This window comes from Ursus arctos, unplaced genomic scaffold (genome assembly GCF_023065955.2).
Source record: "Ursus arctos isolate Adak ecotype North America unplaced genomic scaffold, UrsArc2.0 scaffold_6, whole genome shotgun sequence".
Taxonomy (NCBI): Eukaryota; Metazoa; Chordata; class Mammalia; order Carnivora; family Ursidae; genus Ursus; species Ursus arctos.
This window is the reverse complement of record NW_026623078.1, coordinates 67798059-67814017: the sequence shown is the minus strand read 5'-3', so window position 1 is coordinate 67814017 and position 15959 is coordinate 67798059. Positions and strand designations below refer to the sequence as shown.

The 15959-nt window shown below is 36.5% G+C and overlaps 1 protein-coding gene across 4 annotated transcripts in view; it reads left to right on the top strand.

The window, feature by feature from the left end:
• The window catches only part of TAF2 (TATA-box binding protein associated factor 2), an 87221-nt gene that overhangs the window by 4655 nt on the left and 66607 nt on the right, over positions 1–15959 (top strand). For all 4 annotated transcript variants that reach the window (XM_057307849.1, XM_057307848.1, XM_057307847.1 and 1 more), the window contains exon 3: positions 4944–5104. In XM_057307849.1, coding sequence (XP_057163832.1) covers positions 4944–5104 — 161 coding nt within the window. The remainder of the gene's footprint in view (positions 1–4943; positions 5105–15959) is intronic.

Sequence of the window (15959 nt, the reverse complement as noted above, 5' to 3'; positions counted from 1 at the left end):
GAGCTGTCTCAGGGTCATTATCCTACCAAGTGACTGGTCCTCCCAATACCTTATTGGATGCTTAGTATGATCCTGTGCTATTAGTAGTGGGCACTCAGCAGTGGGTAGCCAGATCATCCTTGGTGGGGGGAGGTCTATATTGTTGGGCTCATGAGCTTCCATTCTGTCACTATGACCACTTTGTACATTGGGTAGGGTGACTAGGGAAAGAGTCTGCAATATCTACTGTATCTTGCTAGTTGGTTTTGGGTGGTCCTTTCTGCTGTGGATACCCCCTAATGGTCATTGATGTGATAACAACATGGATATTTTTACATTGTACCCGTTCTGAGAAATCCATCCATACACTTCTCCTACCATCTTCCTGTTTTCAATCTTTTAGTTTTGTTCTTACCAAGGTCCTGACCAAACCATTAGCAATTGCCCATGGATCAGTGTAGTTGTATACTTCAGGATATCTCTACTTCTACAAAGAGTGTATAGCCAGAACTATTTCCCAGTGTTCTGCTGGCTGTAGAACTTCTTCCACTCCTGATGGCTTTTCCTTTCCACTTCCAGCTGGTAGTAGCATCCTCTGTGCTTACTCCTAATTCAAGCTTGTGCTTTATCCTGTTAGCTGAGCATAGGGAACTCTCCATGAGACCATAAGTGTAGATTGAGGGAGAGGTAGAGAAGCAGTGGGAGGAAGTCTTATTGGATTCTGAGCACTGCTGATGCTGTTGCCTGTACTTTATGAACCTGCTTGGGCCTGGCTCAGATGTGTTGTCTCCATTTAAAAGTGGAAAACTGCTGCACATGCCCAGTTTTATTTTTCAGAGCCTTATAGCACTCTCTATTTCATCACGGTCATTTCAGGTAACAGTCTTTGGGAGTCCCATGGTCATGTGTTGAGTTTCTACTGAAGGGTCTAGTAGCAAACCAGTAGTTGCTTTGCAAATGGAATGTAGTTGGTGACAGAAGAGTCTGTGGCCTTCCTCTCAAACTTCAGGAATTTGCACTTTCACTCTACTGGAAAAAGCCAGAGTCTATAGAGTACTTCTGTCTGCCATGGACATTTCCAATGCCATTGGATTTGCTGAGTCATAAGGCCCAAGTGTCGGGGCAGCTTGAACCACAGCCTGGACGTGCTGCAGGAGCTTTTCTTGGTCTGGACGCCTCTCAAAGGTGACAACTTAATAGGTTGCCTAGTAAGCAGTATGCCCAGATGTATATATTGCCTCCAGAATTCAAAGAAGCCCACTACGTTTTGTGTCCCTTCTTCCTCCCCTTCCCCACCTTGGTGGGCAGTACAAAATGAAGCAACTTATCTTTCTTTGGAAAGGAGTATTTTCATATGCCTCAGAATACTGGGACCTTAGAAGCTTTATTAATGTGATAGGCCCCTGAACTTTGATGCGATTTAACCTGCATTCTCTGCCATCCATATGTTTTTTATTAAAGCATTTGGAGAACTTCCTCTTCCCTTCTTGCCAGGTCCAGTTAGCATAATGTTATTAATATAATATACTAGTACAATTCTTTATGGGCTATCTTGGAATCAAGGGACTTTTGGACTATGTTTTGATTGAACAGGAGAATTGGTATAGCTTTTAGTTATTAGGTGACAGTGAAGGGGTTCTGCTGTTTTGAAGAAAACCTGTGTCTGATTTTTTTTTTTTTTTCTGATAAGAATTGGGGCGGGGGGGAGCATTTGTTTGATAAATCCTTTCAATACTAGTTACCAAGAGCTATGCTGATTTGCTGCAGTAAAAATACTACATCTGAAACTGGTTGTGATTGTCAGGTTTGTGATAATTCAACATCATTCTCCAAAACCTACTCTACTTCTGTATTGGCCAAATAATTGAGTTAAATGAAGATGTAGTAGGCATCTTTCAAATATCTGATGGCATGAATCTCTGCAGTTCTCCAAGGGATATCTAGTTGCTTTGATTTACTGTCTTAGCCCTTCCATAATAGTCCTCACTGTGCTGGTTAGAGAACAAGTATGGGGATTTGTCAATTACTAAAATATATACTACTATGTTCAGGGACTGGGGAGATGAGCATGAGTCCTACTCTGAAAAAGCCTTGGGCTGTTACCCCCTTTAGTACTTGACCTCCAAAGACTTTCAGTATGACTAGTAGACTGGTGAGGTTTTGGGACTCTTGGAATTGTCATTTCAGAATCAAGATATGATACCTCCAGGTAAAGGGCAAAAATTAGTTCATTTGAGTGTGACATAGATCTCAAGATTTTAAGGAATGATGTGTGAGACTTGTACATGTTTGCAGGCACAGGAAAAAATCCTGTAAGGGGGGATTGTACTTATAGGAGAGGGTAGTTATAGAACTACTGTAGAGTATGGCCTCCAGTGGACCAATGGAAGGATCACTCTTGAACAGTAGGGAAAGATAGCTATATGCAGCAGGAAGGCAAGAGAATTGGTAGTTGGCAGAAGAGTGGTTGAAATTAAGTATATTGAATAAATGGAGAAGGATTGTGTAAGAAACTGAAGGAGGTCAAGGAAGAGGAGGACTTCATGCGGTTGACCAGGAAGACTGGGAGAGAACTAAGAAGAGGGGCAGAAGGATAAGCATTGTGGGCACTCAAGTTTAAAGTGTCACCATGGGAGTAATTATGAGCAGTGATGATGTATCTTTTGGAGTGTTGTCTTGATTGTTGTCCTGTAATAGAAGTGAAGATTGTAGGAATTAAGGTCAAGAAACTTTGAAGCAGTGTTACTGCATGGATCAGGTATATCTACATTCACATCATGTAGAGTCATGGCAGAGGTGGGTTAGAAATGGAGAGTATGAGCCTTCAGTGAATGTTGAGGAATTTGGGAGATATGAATGAAGAGGAATAGAGGGTGGTGCACCTGTATGGCATGAACATATGGGAAAAGAAGTAGAAAAGAATAATTAAAAACATTTCTTAGGCATTTATTAGATGTCTACTATGATTTTACATGCTTTCCATTGTATTAAATTGCCCAGTTGTCAGACCACCAAAAGGCAGGTAGTGTCCTTATTCCTGTTTTACAGATGAGGAAAAGACAGAGCTAGAATAACTAACCCAAGATCATACACTCATTAAGTGGTAGAGCTTGGATTTGAATGCAGGCAGGCTACCTTCAGAAAACTTATACATTTAATGATGACATGATACTGCCCTTGCTTTTATAGCATATGCTATATAAAATCCTACAAGTGGTCTATAGTAGCATTTGAAACCAAGAAGTCTCCTGTTTTCTCCTCTCATAATTTATAGTGGATGAAAGAATAAGTAACTTCTTGTCAAAGGGATTTCAAGAGACATTTTATCTAAAGGTAGAAGGTATAGAAGGAGTTTTTGAAAAAGTTGAATGGCATGAGAGAGATTATTTAGAACAGGATAGGAGGATGGTCAGCTGTGAAGTGGTTGGGAGGGAACAAGGAGCAAGAGGGAGAAGAGACCAAGTGAGAGCTTAGGTGACCAGGGGGGCTTGCAATAATGCCAGTGGTCAAAGATGATAGGGATTGGAGGCTTGTGGAAGTTAATGGATCTGAATGTTGCAGACAAATACAGGTTAGGGCTCTAGGTGGTGTCAGAGACCTGATGATACAAGGAGACTGGGCTTTCCCTATCTTCATGAAATACATTCCATTCACTGTTCTGTCATTGTTAACCTTAGTCTAGAAAGCCAAATCCTATTCTTATGTCCCAGCCATATAGCTAACTATTGACTTAAAGCACTTTTCATAATCTTTTCTATTATAGTTCACTTTTGCTGTTGTCTTGATTCTGCTTGCTGTCTTTGAGCTGATCCAAGCTTGTTTATATAGATTGGTCATTGGATTGCTGATAGGTTAAGAGAATTTTGGTCTTTTCCCCTCCAATTGCTAATAGTTTACACCTTTAAACACAGCTTTCGTCAACAGTATTTTGGCTTCTGTTCTTTCTGTTCTCATTTGCTACCACATAGCTCTGTGTAGATAGTATAATTTAAGGATGTATGGCTCTCTTCTTATTTGGGAATTAGAGGGAATGAGGCTGCAGAATCTCTAGACTTTTGAGCAGTTGTGCTGAATGTTATAAAAAATTTCTTGCATAATATTTAAAACCTTGTAAGAGAAACACAGCATAGTAGGACTCCATTGGAATCATTTAGATGTGGATTTGAATGTCCGTACTCCACTTACTAATTATATGATTTTCTTAACTTTATTAACTTATCTGTGAAAAGTGTAAAGTAGTACTTTTTTTCAGTTAGTGGGGTTAGAGAGAATATAATGAAAGCATCTAGTGTAATGTCTGGCATATAGTACTGCTTACTAAATAGTAGCCATTATGATTGTTATACTTTAGTCCTCTATGGTTGCTGCCTCATTTCATCTTAGCTCTTCCCGTTGCAGCTTTTGAAATTTTCCTGTTCACTGTGCAGCCCCTGAAATGCTACTGTTTCATGCCGTCCCGTATTTCACATTTGAGTACATCAGTTTTTTTTACCCATGATAGTAAAGTCACTGGACATAGATGCCATGTTCTAGTGGCTCATCTTTCCCACTTGATTCCCCTTTTGGAGAGCCATGTTCTTTCAATCACCAACCTGGTTTTGGTTCTCTTTCTGTTGTCATTCCCCCCCCCCTTCTTCCCTGTTTGAGTTCCAGTCTGTCTGGAAATTCTTGAATTTGAGAGTAGTGAGTCCTTTTACTTTTCTTCTAGCAGAAGGTCTAAATTTCACTGATAATGAGAAGTATTTATAATTCACACCTGATCATTCATTAGGACAATAATGTTTGAAATGAAGATAGATGGAGAGCTTTTGTATGTATATAGCTACTTGAGATTCTCTTTCTGAAGTGTAGTATAAATAGTAGAAATAAAAGTATAAGTAAATGTAAGTAGTAGAAATCAAAAAAATATATTCTAAAACCTACCAGTCTTAATTATAATGAAGTTATTATTCTTTTCTTTGCAGGGGTTTGTGGAACTGACTATATTTCCCACAGTTGCAAACTTGAATAGAATCAAGTTGAACAGCAAGCAGTGTAGAATATATCGAGTAAGGATAAATGATTTAGAAGCTGCTTTTATTTATAATGACCCAACCTTGGAAGTCTGTCACAATGAATCAAAACAGTAAGTTTTGTACTTTAAAAGTTGATATTTCTAACAGCTATATTTTTCCCATGTTATTGGATTAATTTTTTCAACAGATTTTTCTTAGATTAATCCGTTTTTTTCCTAATTATAATTTCTCTTTTACCACTGCACATTTGGTTCAAGAAATTTTACTAGCTCTGCCCAATATAGTAAGTTACTGTTTCCTTTCTTCAAACTAGTTTTAAAGAGGTATCATCTGAGAATTCTAAATAAATTTTAACCATTTTCCTACTTTTAATGTTGTTTTAAAAATACTTCATAAATATTAAATGTAATCTTAGTATGTTAGGTGGTTGCTATAATCCTTAGACCAGAGACTGCTTTAGACTGTTGTAGAGTATCGTATAAAAATATAGTGTTTTAAATACCTCTTTCCTTCACTTTAAATAAATACTGCGTCTACTGAGGTTACCTTAGTTTTTTATCAGTAAACATGTTGTGATCAGTTTTGTGTTTACTTTTTTCATTTAAGTACTTTGTCTCCACTTTCCCACATATGATATGCTTCACTTTCTGTCATTTTTATGGTCAGGTAATACTCCATTTACTCAGTATTCTATAGTTTGCATGATTGTTTTCTAGTTGTTCAGCATTTGTACAATTTCCAGCTTTTGAGATCATAAATAATGTTGAGTGAATATTTTGGCACAGATAAGTTTATTTTCCTTTGAATTATTTCCTTAGACAAATAGGATTACTTATTATTATTACTTATCATTGTAAAAGGCTTTTAGTATTTTACTTCATTGTGCCCAGTAACATTTATATTAAGTATTGTCAATTACATTTGAGGGCACTTTTTTTTTCAAAGTTCAGATAGCATTGGATTGTATCATGATTCTCTGTTTTGGGGTAGGGTGCCAAAACTTTATTATAACTTTATTTTAGTCAAGATGGTATTTTAGCTCCTCTAGATGTATAACATTGCCTTAAGGCAGCAATTCTCAAAGTGTGTTTTCCTGACAGGCAGCATCAACATCACCTGGAAACTTGTTAGAAAAAAATAAGATAATAACAGGAAGGCAAACCATCATAGACTCTGAACAATAGAGAACAAACTGAGGGTTGCTGTAGGGGAGGTGGTGGGGGGATGGGGTAAATGGGTAATGGATGTTAAGGAGGGCACTTGTTGTAATGAGCGCTGGGTGTTCTATGCAAGTGATGAATCACTAAATTCTACGCCTGAAATTAATACTATGCTGTATGTTAACTAACTAGAATTTAAATAAAATCTTGAAAGAAAGAAAAAAAAGAAATTCAAATTCCCATGCATTGGCTTAGATCTACTGAATCCGAAACTGGGGATATAGTCCTGCAGTTTGTGTTTTAACTAGTGTGCCAGGTGATTCTGACCAGGCTAACGCCTAAGAACCAGTGCTTTAAGGGATTAGAAGGGTTGAGAAAGGAGGCTTATCTTTAGACATATTTTTGGTTCCAATTATCATTGGTTCAGAATCTTTCCAACTCAGGAAAGAGAAAAGGAAATGCTTTTGGAAGAATTTAGGGAATCTCTGAATTGCTTCTATAACTTCCCATTGCACAAGATGAGTAGTTGGTGAAATTACATTGCTTTTTCAGCCACACTATTGTAGAACTCATATAAAAACACTTATTATAAAATGATTTGCATCCTCTTTCCCCCCAGAAAAAAAAAAGACCTGTCTTTGGAGTAGTAAGTATACACCACTCAGGAATGGAAAAGGCACCTGTAAAAGAGCTGGTAGGGAAGCCATTGCCTTTCTAGAGTCCAGAATAGCTACCCAGCTGACACTAGAACGCTGCATTTGATGACAGGGTAAGAAGCATCTCCATCTGCCAGTCACAAAACAGTATTTACAACATCTGTTTTACCTGTTGTTGCTGCTCAGGTCTCAGAGAATATAATCAGTGACAGTGCGATGACAGGAACAGTGCACTCCACAGCTGCTGAGGGAGCAAGCTGTACTTTTGCCATGTTTGTTTTGAGGCAATCATATCCCCTAAAATTTTTCTCTAGTGATAGGAAAGATGCTTTATCACTTATAGCATTATAAAGAAAGAAAAGAAGTTATAAAGGGAAATCTTTTCAAAGGTTAGTTTAGGAAATTGGGGTAGATAGAATATACTTTAATTACTTTAATCTTTTCAGTTAGAACCGGAGCTCTGTTAGCCATGGTCACTTAGCAAGTACTTGCTCACTACCCCTGCTTTTCTGTCAAGCACTAAATCTTGATTACTTTATAAGAGAGAGGATGTTAGTTATTTTTTGCTGGTTTTTATTATCTGATTTGTTTAAAAAAGGATTTGAAATTGGTTTTAGAATTTTATTAGTCAACAGTTTTGAAAAGTAACTAATGAAATTAGCATGAAGAGTGAAAAAGCAAAGGATAGTGAGCATGCACTATTAAGTTACTGCAGTTACTATGGGAAAACTGTAGATTTGGGTTTGGTATTTCTGGTTGTCTTACCAAAGAGGGAAACACTATTGTTCATACTATTGATAAGACACAAGATAGAAGCATACCAGTTATTCAGAAGAAATACTGCTTTCCTTAGAAGTTAGATGTGGAAAATATCGCTTCTGGATTACGTTATTTTTAGAGAACTTTGGGAAAGGCAGATAGGTAAGGTCTTTAGGGTGGTCCCTGGATACTTCGGTTACCTAGAAACTTTCTTTCATAAACCAATAAAATTTACACTAAAGCTGAAACAAAAATTAAATATAGCAGTTTTGAAATTGAAAATTTAAATTTAATTCTGTGATAAAATTTCATCTTTAATACATATAAGAATGCCTTAACATTCAAAGAAGTAATATACTACTTCATCACATTTTCTTATTTGTTTTAAAGTTAAGGTGCCAGACCCTCCTATTTTTAATGGAAAGGGTGTGCTTAACTTGGTTGAGATTCAGTACCTTTGAGCTGCAGGGGGAATGTAAGGAAGGGAAACATTTAGATAAGAGACTAAAAGACATTTCTACTTCTACCTATTTTACCCAACTAAATGTTAGCTGAGTTGTTAAGTTACCTGTACTAGCAATTAAAAACCCTCTTTGTTATGTTACATGGGTAAGGTAGATGCTCACTTGATCTCTCTTTCTCTCTCTCACTCTTTTTTTTTTTTTTTGACTTATTGTCTGCCAATAAAATAATTTCAGCACTTTCTCTAAGTATATTTTGTGTTTGAATCTTATATATGGTTGATAAATTATACTTTGCTCTATAAGGGCTGTGGCTTTTTGGTTCTCTCTTTTTCCTTTTTTTTCCCCTATATTTTTCTTCTCTTAGAATAAATTAAATATAGACTTTTGTCAGGGAAGCTGTTTCTGTGGGTAGCCTACAGTGGCTGACATCTCTTTCTTTTGTTTCTTTTCCTTGCCTGGATAGGCTTTGCCACTTTGAGAAGATCTTTTTTATTTTTCTTGAAAAGCTTCAGTGTTCCAAAGTTCCAAGCATCAGTTTAATTCCTGTCTCCTGTGTTCATTTTTGCTAGAGAATGGCAGTAGAAATGACCAATCTTGTGATATAAATGAAGGTAGCTGTTGAGTGATTAGAAGGATTTTAGAGTAATTGGAGTTGATTTTTTTTAATTGCTATTTTTTAATTTTAGTTTTTGCTACTTTTTCAAAAAGATTTTGTAGATCCTTTATTTTAATATAGACTTCTACTATCTAGAGGTTTTAATGTTATTTTACTGATATATAGAAGTAGCTGATTCCCTTACTGATTATGGTTAAGTAAGTTTTATATTAAGAAAGTTTTACATTTTAACTGCCAGTTGTTTTAGTAGTATTGCTTGGGATTAAGTTGTCATAGTTGGAGTAACATTAAAGTTCATTTAGTTAAAACATCAGCAGGAATTTTTCCTATGCTATTTCTCATTCTGCTTGAATGCTTCTAGTTCTGGAGAACTCACTGTATTTTAAAGCACCCCTTTCATTATTTCTGAATGCTAGAAAGTTCTTTATTACACCAAACTACAGTTCGTTTTGCTGTAATATTCACAAACTTATCCATTTAAATATTGTTTTATCCTAATTAAATATTGTTTTCCCCTTTCCAGTCTACAGAATCTCAATACTTTCAACCCTTCCTCATCTCTATCTCTTTCCAAATTTGTTACCATTCTCACCCTTTGAATATTCTCTGATTTGGCATTGTTTTTTTTCCCTAAGTGTTGTAACCCCGGGACTAGATATAGCCCTTCCTGTTTGAATTAGTTGATAGATGCATGGCAGTAGAGCCATTTTGTCCTTTTTTGTATTCAGTATTTCTATAGCTTGAAATATGTTAGCCTTTCACAAATGGCTACTTTGGTTTTGTTTTGTTTTGATTTTTTTCTTCCAAATTTTTATTTAAATTCTAGTTAGTTCACATACAGTGCAATATTGATTTCAGAAGAATTCAGTGATTTATCACTTACATACAACACCCAATGCTCATTACAGTTACCCTTCTTAATATCCATCATCCATTTAGCCCATTCCCCACACACCTCCCTCTGTCAGTTTGTTCTCTATTGTTAAGCATCTCTTATGGTTTGCTTCCCTCTTTCTCTCTCTCTTTTTTTTCTCCTTCCCATATATTCATCTGTTTTAAGGTTTCCTAAATTCTCTATATGAATGAAATCGTATGGTATTTGTCTTTCTCTGACTTATTTTGCTTAGCCTAATACACTCTAGTTCCATCCATGTTGTTGCAAATGGCAAGATTTTATTCTTTTTCACTATATATATATATATATATACACACCACATCTTCTTTATCCATTCATCATCAGTTGATAGACACTTGGGCTCTTTGCATAATTTGACTATTGTTGATAACGCTGCTATAAATATTGGGGTGCATGTACCCCTTTGAATCTAGTAGTGCAGTTGCTGGATCATAGGGTAGTTCTATTTTTAACTTTTTGAGGCACCTCGATACTGTTTTCCAGAGTGGCTGCACCAGTTTGCATTCCCACCAACTGTGTAAGAGGGTTCGCCTTTCTCTGCATCTCACCAACATTTGTTGTTTCCTCTGTTGTTAATTTTAAACAAATGGTTATTTTGAGTATTTCATTCAAGTTTGAGCTGAAGGGAAATCCCCTAGATTTTTTCGTAGAAAAACCTGTTCAGGTACATTTTTCTCCAAGCAACCTTATTTCACAGTATCATATCAAATATTGTTTTGCTTATTTTTAAAAAGTCATCTTATTAATTTGGGTATTGGTTTCTCTTTTGGAAAATGGATTTTCCTGCTGGCTGGCTTATTTATTTATTTTTTCTGTGTGTGTGCAAACTGCCGAAACCAAAGAGAGAAGAGAAACCAAGAGATGAATGTAGAGTAACTAGAACTTTCAAATACTGCTAATAGAAATGTAAATTGAGTTTGAATATACACATACTCTATGATTAGCGTAGGTCTTACTCCTTGGTATATACCCAGTAGAAATGTGTTCATATCTTCACCAAAAAATGTGTACAGAAATGTTCAGAGCAGCATTTGTAATTGTCAAAACTGGAAATTACCTGAAGACTCATCAGTGGTAGAAGGTAGATTGAGGTACATTCTCACACCATTGGAACTCTAAACAGTAACAAGAATGAATGACCACCAGCTGTATGCTGTAGTATGTCTGGATCTCACAGACTTGACACTGAATAAAAAAAGTCTGACACAAGAGAATGTCTATTAAGTTGTTAATTTATCACATTAGGTGTCAGAATAATGGGTAACCCTTAGTGGTGGGAAGTGGGGCTTGGCTAGTGATTACAGGAGTGCTTCTGAGAGGCTGGTAAAGTCTGTTCTTGCTCTGCATGCTGGCTGCTATTGTTCTGTGAAAATTTGTTGAGCTGTCTATTTAGGCTATGTATGCTTTTCTGATTGTAACTGAATCTTAAGTTTTTCAAAATCTGTAGCGATAGTTTTAAGAGGTATATATTATTGACAAATAATTAACGGATTATTTTAACATGAATGTTTATAATAGATTCTTGGAGAAAACTCTTTTGATTACCTTAATTTACTAGTTTTTTAGTATTTCCTACAGCATTACTTGTCTCTTTAAGCTTTGTTTCCTTGAGGAGGGAATGGAGGTTGGGAACTGGAGGTTGAGGATGGTGGTGGTTATACAGCAAGGATGTATTAATATTTTGCAGTCACTATTATTCTGAAAATTGAAAACATTTATTATAATCTTGCCTTGTGATTTTTGGCTTTAATGAGGTTATTATGAAAAGAAACATATTTGATTCATATTATGAAAGGAAACACTGAAATCCAAACCATGAGAAGATTGTTCCTCATAACTGACTTTCCAATAGATTCCACTTACAATGACTCACCATTTTATTTGGACCACTTTACCTTTTCTCAGGAAATGAGGAGATTAAGTGAGAATAATTTCCCATAAAAAAAAAGTGAATAGTCTAATATGTAATGTTTAAATTTGGCTTTTTATGTAATGATTGCTTTTTATTTTTGAATTTCACAGATAACTGGGGGAAATTACAGGTTTCTTCAATAATCTTTCATATTTAATGTTTTTGAAATTTTATTGAAAAGAAATTGCAATCTTTAGATATACAAAGTAGCCATTAAAATTAGATGGTATGTTAACTAAGTGCTGGCAAGAATGTGAAGCAACTGGTAGTTTTATATATTGCTGGTGGGAATGTGGAATGGTATAGACATTCTGGAAAACAGTTTGGCATACTCTTACAAAGCTAAACATATTTTACCATCTGACTCAGCAGTCCCACTCTTGGGTATTTGTACTATAAAAATGAAAATTAAATTCACATGAAAAATAATATATAGTTCATAGCTGTTTTATTTGTGATAGCCAAAAGCTGGAAGCAACCCACATGTTCTTCAGTGGCTGAATGAATAAACAATAAATAATCTGTGGTCCAGTCTATATCGTGAAATGCTATTCAGTATAGAAAGGAACAAACTATTGATCCATGTAATGCCTGAGGTGAATTTCAAAGACATACTGAGTGAGGCAAGCCAGTCTCACAAGGTTGCTTTCTGTATGACTCCATTTATTTGACACAAGGCATAGCACAAGGTACTCTTTGGGATGATGGGCCTGTTCTATATCCTGATTGTGGTGGTGGCACATATGTGTAAGAATTTACAGGATTATATACCAAAGGAAAAAAGAGTTGTTTTTGCTGTATGTTAATTAAAAAAAAATAGATGGTATGTGAAAACACAGATTTATTCATTTTTATTGTGGTCTTATAGTTTTTACACATTTTACATATCTATCTGACAGGAAGAAATAGTTAAAGTTATTATTTTTTTAAGATTTTATTTATTTGTCAGAGGGGGCGAGCGAGCACACAAGCAGGGGGGAGCAGCAGGCAGAGGGAGAAGCAGGCTTGCTCCGTAGCAAGGATCCTGATGTGGGACTCGATCCTAGGACCCTGGGATCATGACCTGAGCCAAAGGCAGATGATTAACCAACTGAGGCACCCAGGTGTCCTGAAATAGTTAAAATTAGTGAGAAATCTGTTTAAGTGCTTCCAGAACGTTTGCTGTGTAGTTGTTAAAAGCTAAAGTGAATACATCCTTCCTAGTTAGTAGAGAGATGGAAATGGAGAGGAATGGCTTCTGTCAGGTTCAGAGTGTATAACTTTAATGTTTTCTTTAATGGTTATTCCCATTTTATTTTTCCTATAATCAGTCTGTACAGTATGTGAATCCTGTCTTTTAAAATTTTATTAGGCTAGTGAAATGTAACTAACTTTACTTTGTGGATTCACCTAGTGGCAAAATGATAAACCTAAAGGTGCATATGGCTCATGGGGTTGTCTTTCATCTCATTTTCTGGTTCTGTCATTCCTTGTGTTTTTTCTTTTATCCATTTTGTCAGTTTTCCTTTAACTGATTTCAATGAGGAAATGTAATATGTGTTTAGATATTCCCCAACTTAGGACTGTTTAACTTAGCAATTTTTCAACTTTATGATGGTGCAAAGGTGGTGATACACATTTAGTAGAAACCATACTTTGAATTTTGATTACTTTCCCGAGTTAGCAATATGTGGTACCTGTGTGGAGCTGTGTGGTGAGCCACAGCTCCCAGTCAGCCATGTGATCACAAGGCTAAACAATCTGTATACGTAGAACCATTCTGTATCCATACGGTCATTCTATTTTTCGCTTTCAGTATAGTACTCAATAAATTTCCTGAGATGTTCAACACTTTATTATAAGATAGGCTTTGTGTTAGATGATTTTGCCCAGTGGTAGGCTAATGTAAGTGTACTAAACACGTTTATGGTAGGCTAGGCTAAGCTGTGATATTTTGGTAGGTTAGGTGTATTAAATGCATTTCAACCTAGAATATTTCAATTTATGATGGGTTTATTGGGACATAACCCCATTGTAAATGGAGGGAGATCTGTGTGTATGTATATATGTATGTGTACATATATACACATGTGTGAATTGTTTTTAGTGAAATAAAATTAGAAAATTGGATGGGAACAAAGTTTTAATATTTCCATGACTTCTCTGTGTTGTTTTCATCTAATGGGAAATAAGGTCAAGTAACTATTGAACAGATACTGATTGAGTAGCCCCCTGGCATACAGGAGATGTAACAGTGAAGCAGCCAAAAGTTGCCCTCCTTCCTTAAGCTTATATTGTCAGGCCTGGGGAGTGAAGGTAAGCAGTATTACATTTTGAGGACTCGGTACCCATCCTAACTCGTTTTAAACATCTTAATTTCTTTTTTTTTATATTAATTTTTTATTATGTTATGTCACCATACAGAACATCCCTAGTTTTTGATGTAATGTTCCATGATTCATTACTTGCGTATAACACCCAGTGCACCATGCAATACGTGCCCTCCTTAATACCCATCACCGGCTTATCCCAATCCCCCACCCTCCTCCCCTCTGAAGCCCTTAGTTTGTTTCCCAGAGTCCATAGTCTCTCGTGGTTCATTCCCTCTTCTGTTTACCCCCCCTTCATTCTTCCCTTTCTTCTCCTACTGATCTTCCTAGTTCTTATGATCCATAAATGAGTGAAACCATATGATAATTGTCTTTCTCTGCTTGACTTATTTCACTTAGCATTATCTCCTCCAGTCCCATCCATGTTGCTGCAAATGTTGTGAAATCGCTCTTTTTCATGGCTGAGTAATATTCCATTGTATATATGGACCACATCTTCTTAATCCAGTCATCTGTTGAAGGGCATCTCAGCTCCTTCCACAATTTAGCTATTGTGGACATTGCTGCTATGAACATTGGGGTGCATATGGCCCTTCTCTTCACTACGTCTGTATCTTTGGGGTAAATACCCAGTAGTGCAATGGCTGGATCATAGGGTAGCTCAGTTTTTAACTTTTTAAGGGACCTCCACACTGTTTTCCAAAGTGGCTGTACCAACTTGCATTCCCACCAGCAGTGTAAGAGGGATGCCCTTTCTCCACATCCTCTCCAACATTTGTTGTTTCTTGCCTTGTCAATTTTTGCCATTCTAACTGGCGTAAGGTGGTATCTTGGTGTGGTTTTGATTTGAATTTCCCTGATGGCTAATGATTTTGAACATTTTTTCATGTGTCTGTTAGCCATTTGTATGTCTTCACTGGAAGAGTGTCTGTTCATATCTACTGCCCATTTTTTGATTTGATTATTTGTTTCTAGTGTATTGAGTTTGAGAAGTTCTTTGTAGATCTTGGATACTAATTTTTTATCTGTAGTGTCATTTGCAAATATCTTCTCCCATTCTGTGGGCTGCCTCTTAGTTTTTTTGACTGTTTCCTTGGCTGTGCAGGAGCTTTTCATCTTGATGAAGTCCCAGAAGTTCATTTTATCTTTTGTTTCTCTTGCCTTTGGAGATGTGTCATGAAAAAAGTTGCTGTGGCTGATGTCAAAGAGGTTGCAGCCTATGTTCTCCTCTAGGATTTTAATGGATTCCTGTCTCACATCAAGGTCTTTCATCCATTTGGAGTTTATCTTTGTGTATGGTGTGAGAGAGTGGTCAAGTTTCATTCTTTTGCATGTACTGTCCAATTTTCCCAGCACCATTTATTGAAGAGACTGTCTTTTTTCCACTGGATGTTTTTTCCTGCTTTATCAAAGATTAGTTGCCCAAAGAGCCGAGGGTCCATTTCTGGGTTCTCTATTCTGTTCCATTGGTCTATGTGTCTGTTTTTGTGCCAGTACCATGCTGTCTTTGTGATCACAGCTTTGTAGGATAGCTTGAAATCCGGCAAAGTGATGCCCCCAGCTTTGTTTTTCCTTTTCAGCAATTCCTTGGCGATTCAGGGCCTTTTCTGGTCCCACACAAATTTAAGGGCTGTTTGTTCCAGTTCTTTGAAAAATGTCATTGGTATTTTGACCTGGATGGCATTGAAAGTGTAGATTGCCTTGTGTAGCATAGACATTTTAACTATGTTTATTCTTCCGACCCATGAGCATGGAATATTTTTCCATCTTTTTGTGTCTTCCTCAATGTCTTTCAAGAGTGATTTATAGTTTCTAGGATATAGATCCTTTACGTCTCTGGTTAAGTTAATTCCAAGATAACGTATGTTTTTTCGTGCTATTGTAAATGGAATGGATTCCCTAATTTCTCTTTCTTCAGTCTCATTGTTCGTGTATAGAAATGCAACTGATTTCTGAGCATTGATTTTGTATACCCCACATTACTGAATTGCTCTATACGTTCTAGTAATTTGGGGGTGGAGTCTTTTGGGTTTTCCATATAGAGTATCATGTCATCTGCTACAAGAGACAGGTTGACTTCTTTGCCGATTTGGATACCTTTTATCCTTTTTTGTTGTTTGATTGCTGTTGCAAGGACTTCTAGTACTATGTTGAATAATCATGGCGAGAGTGG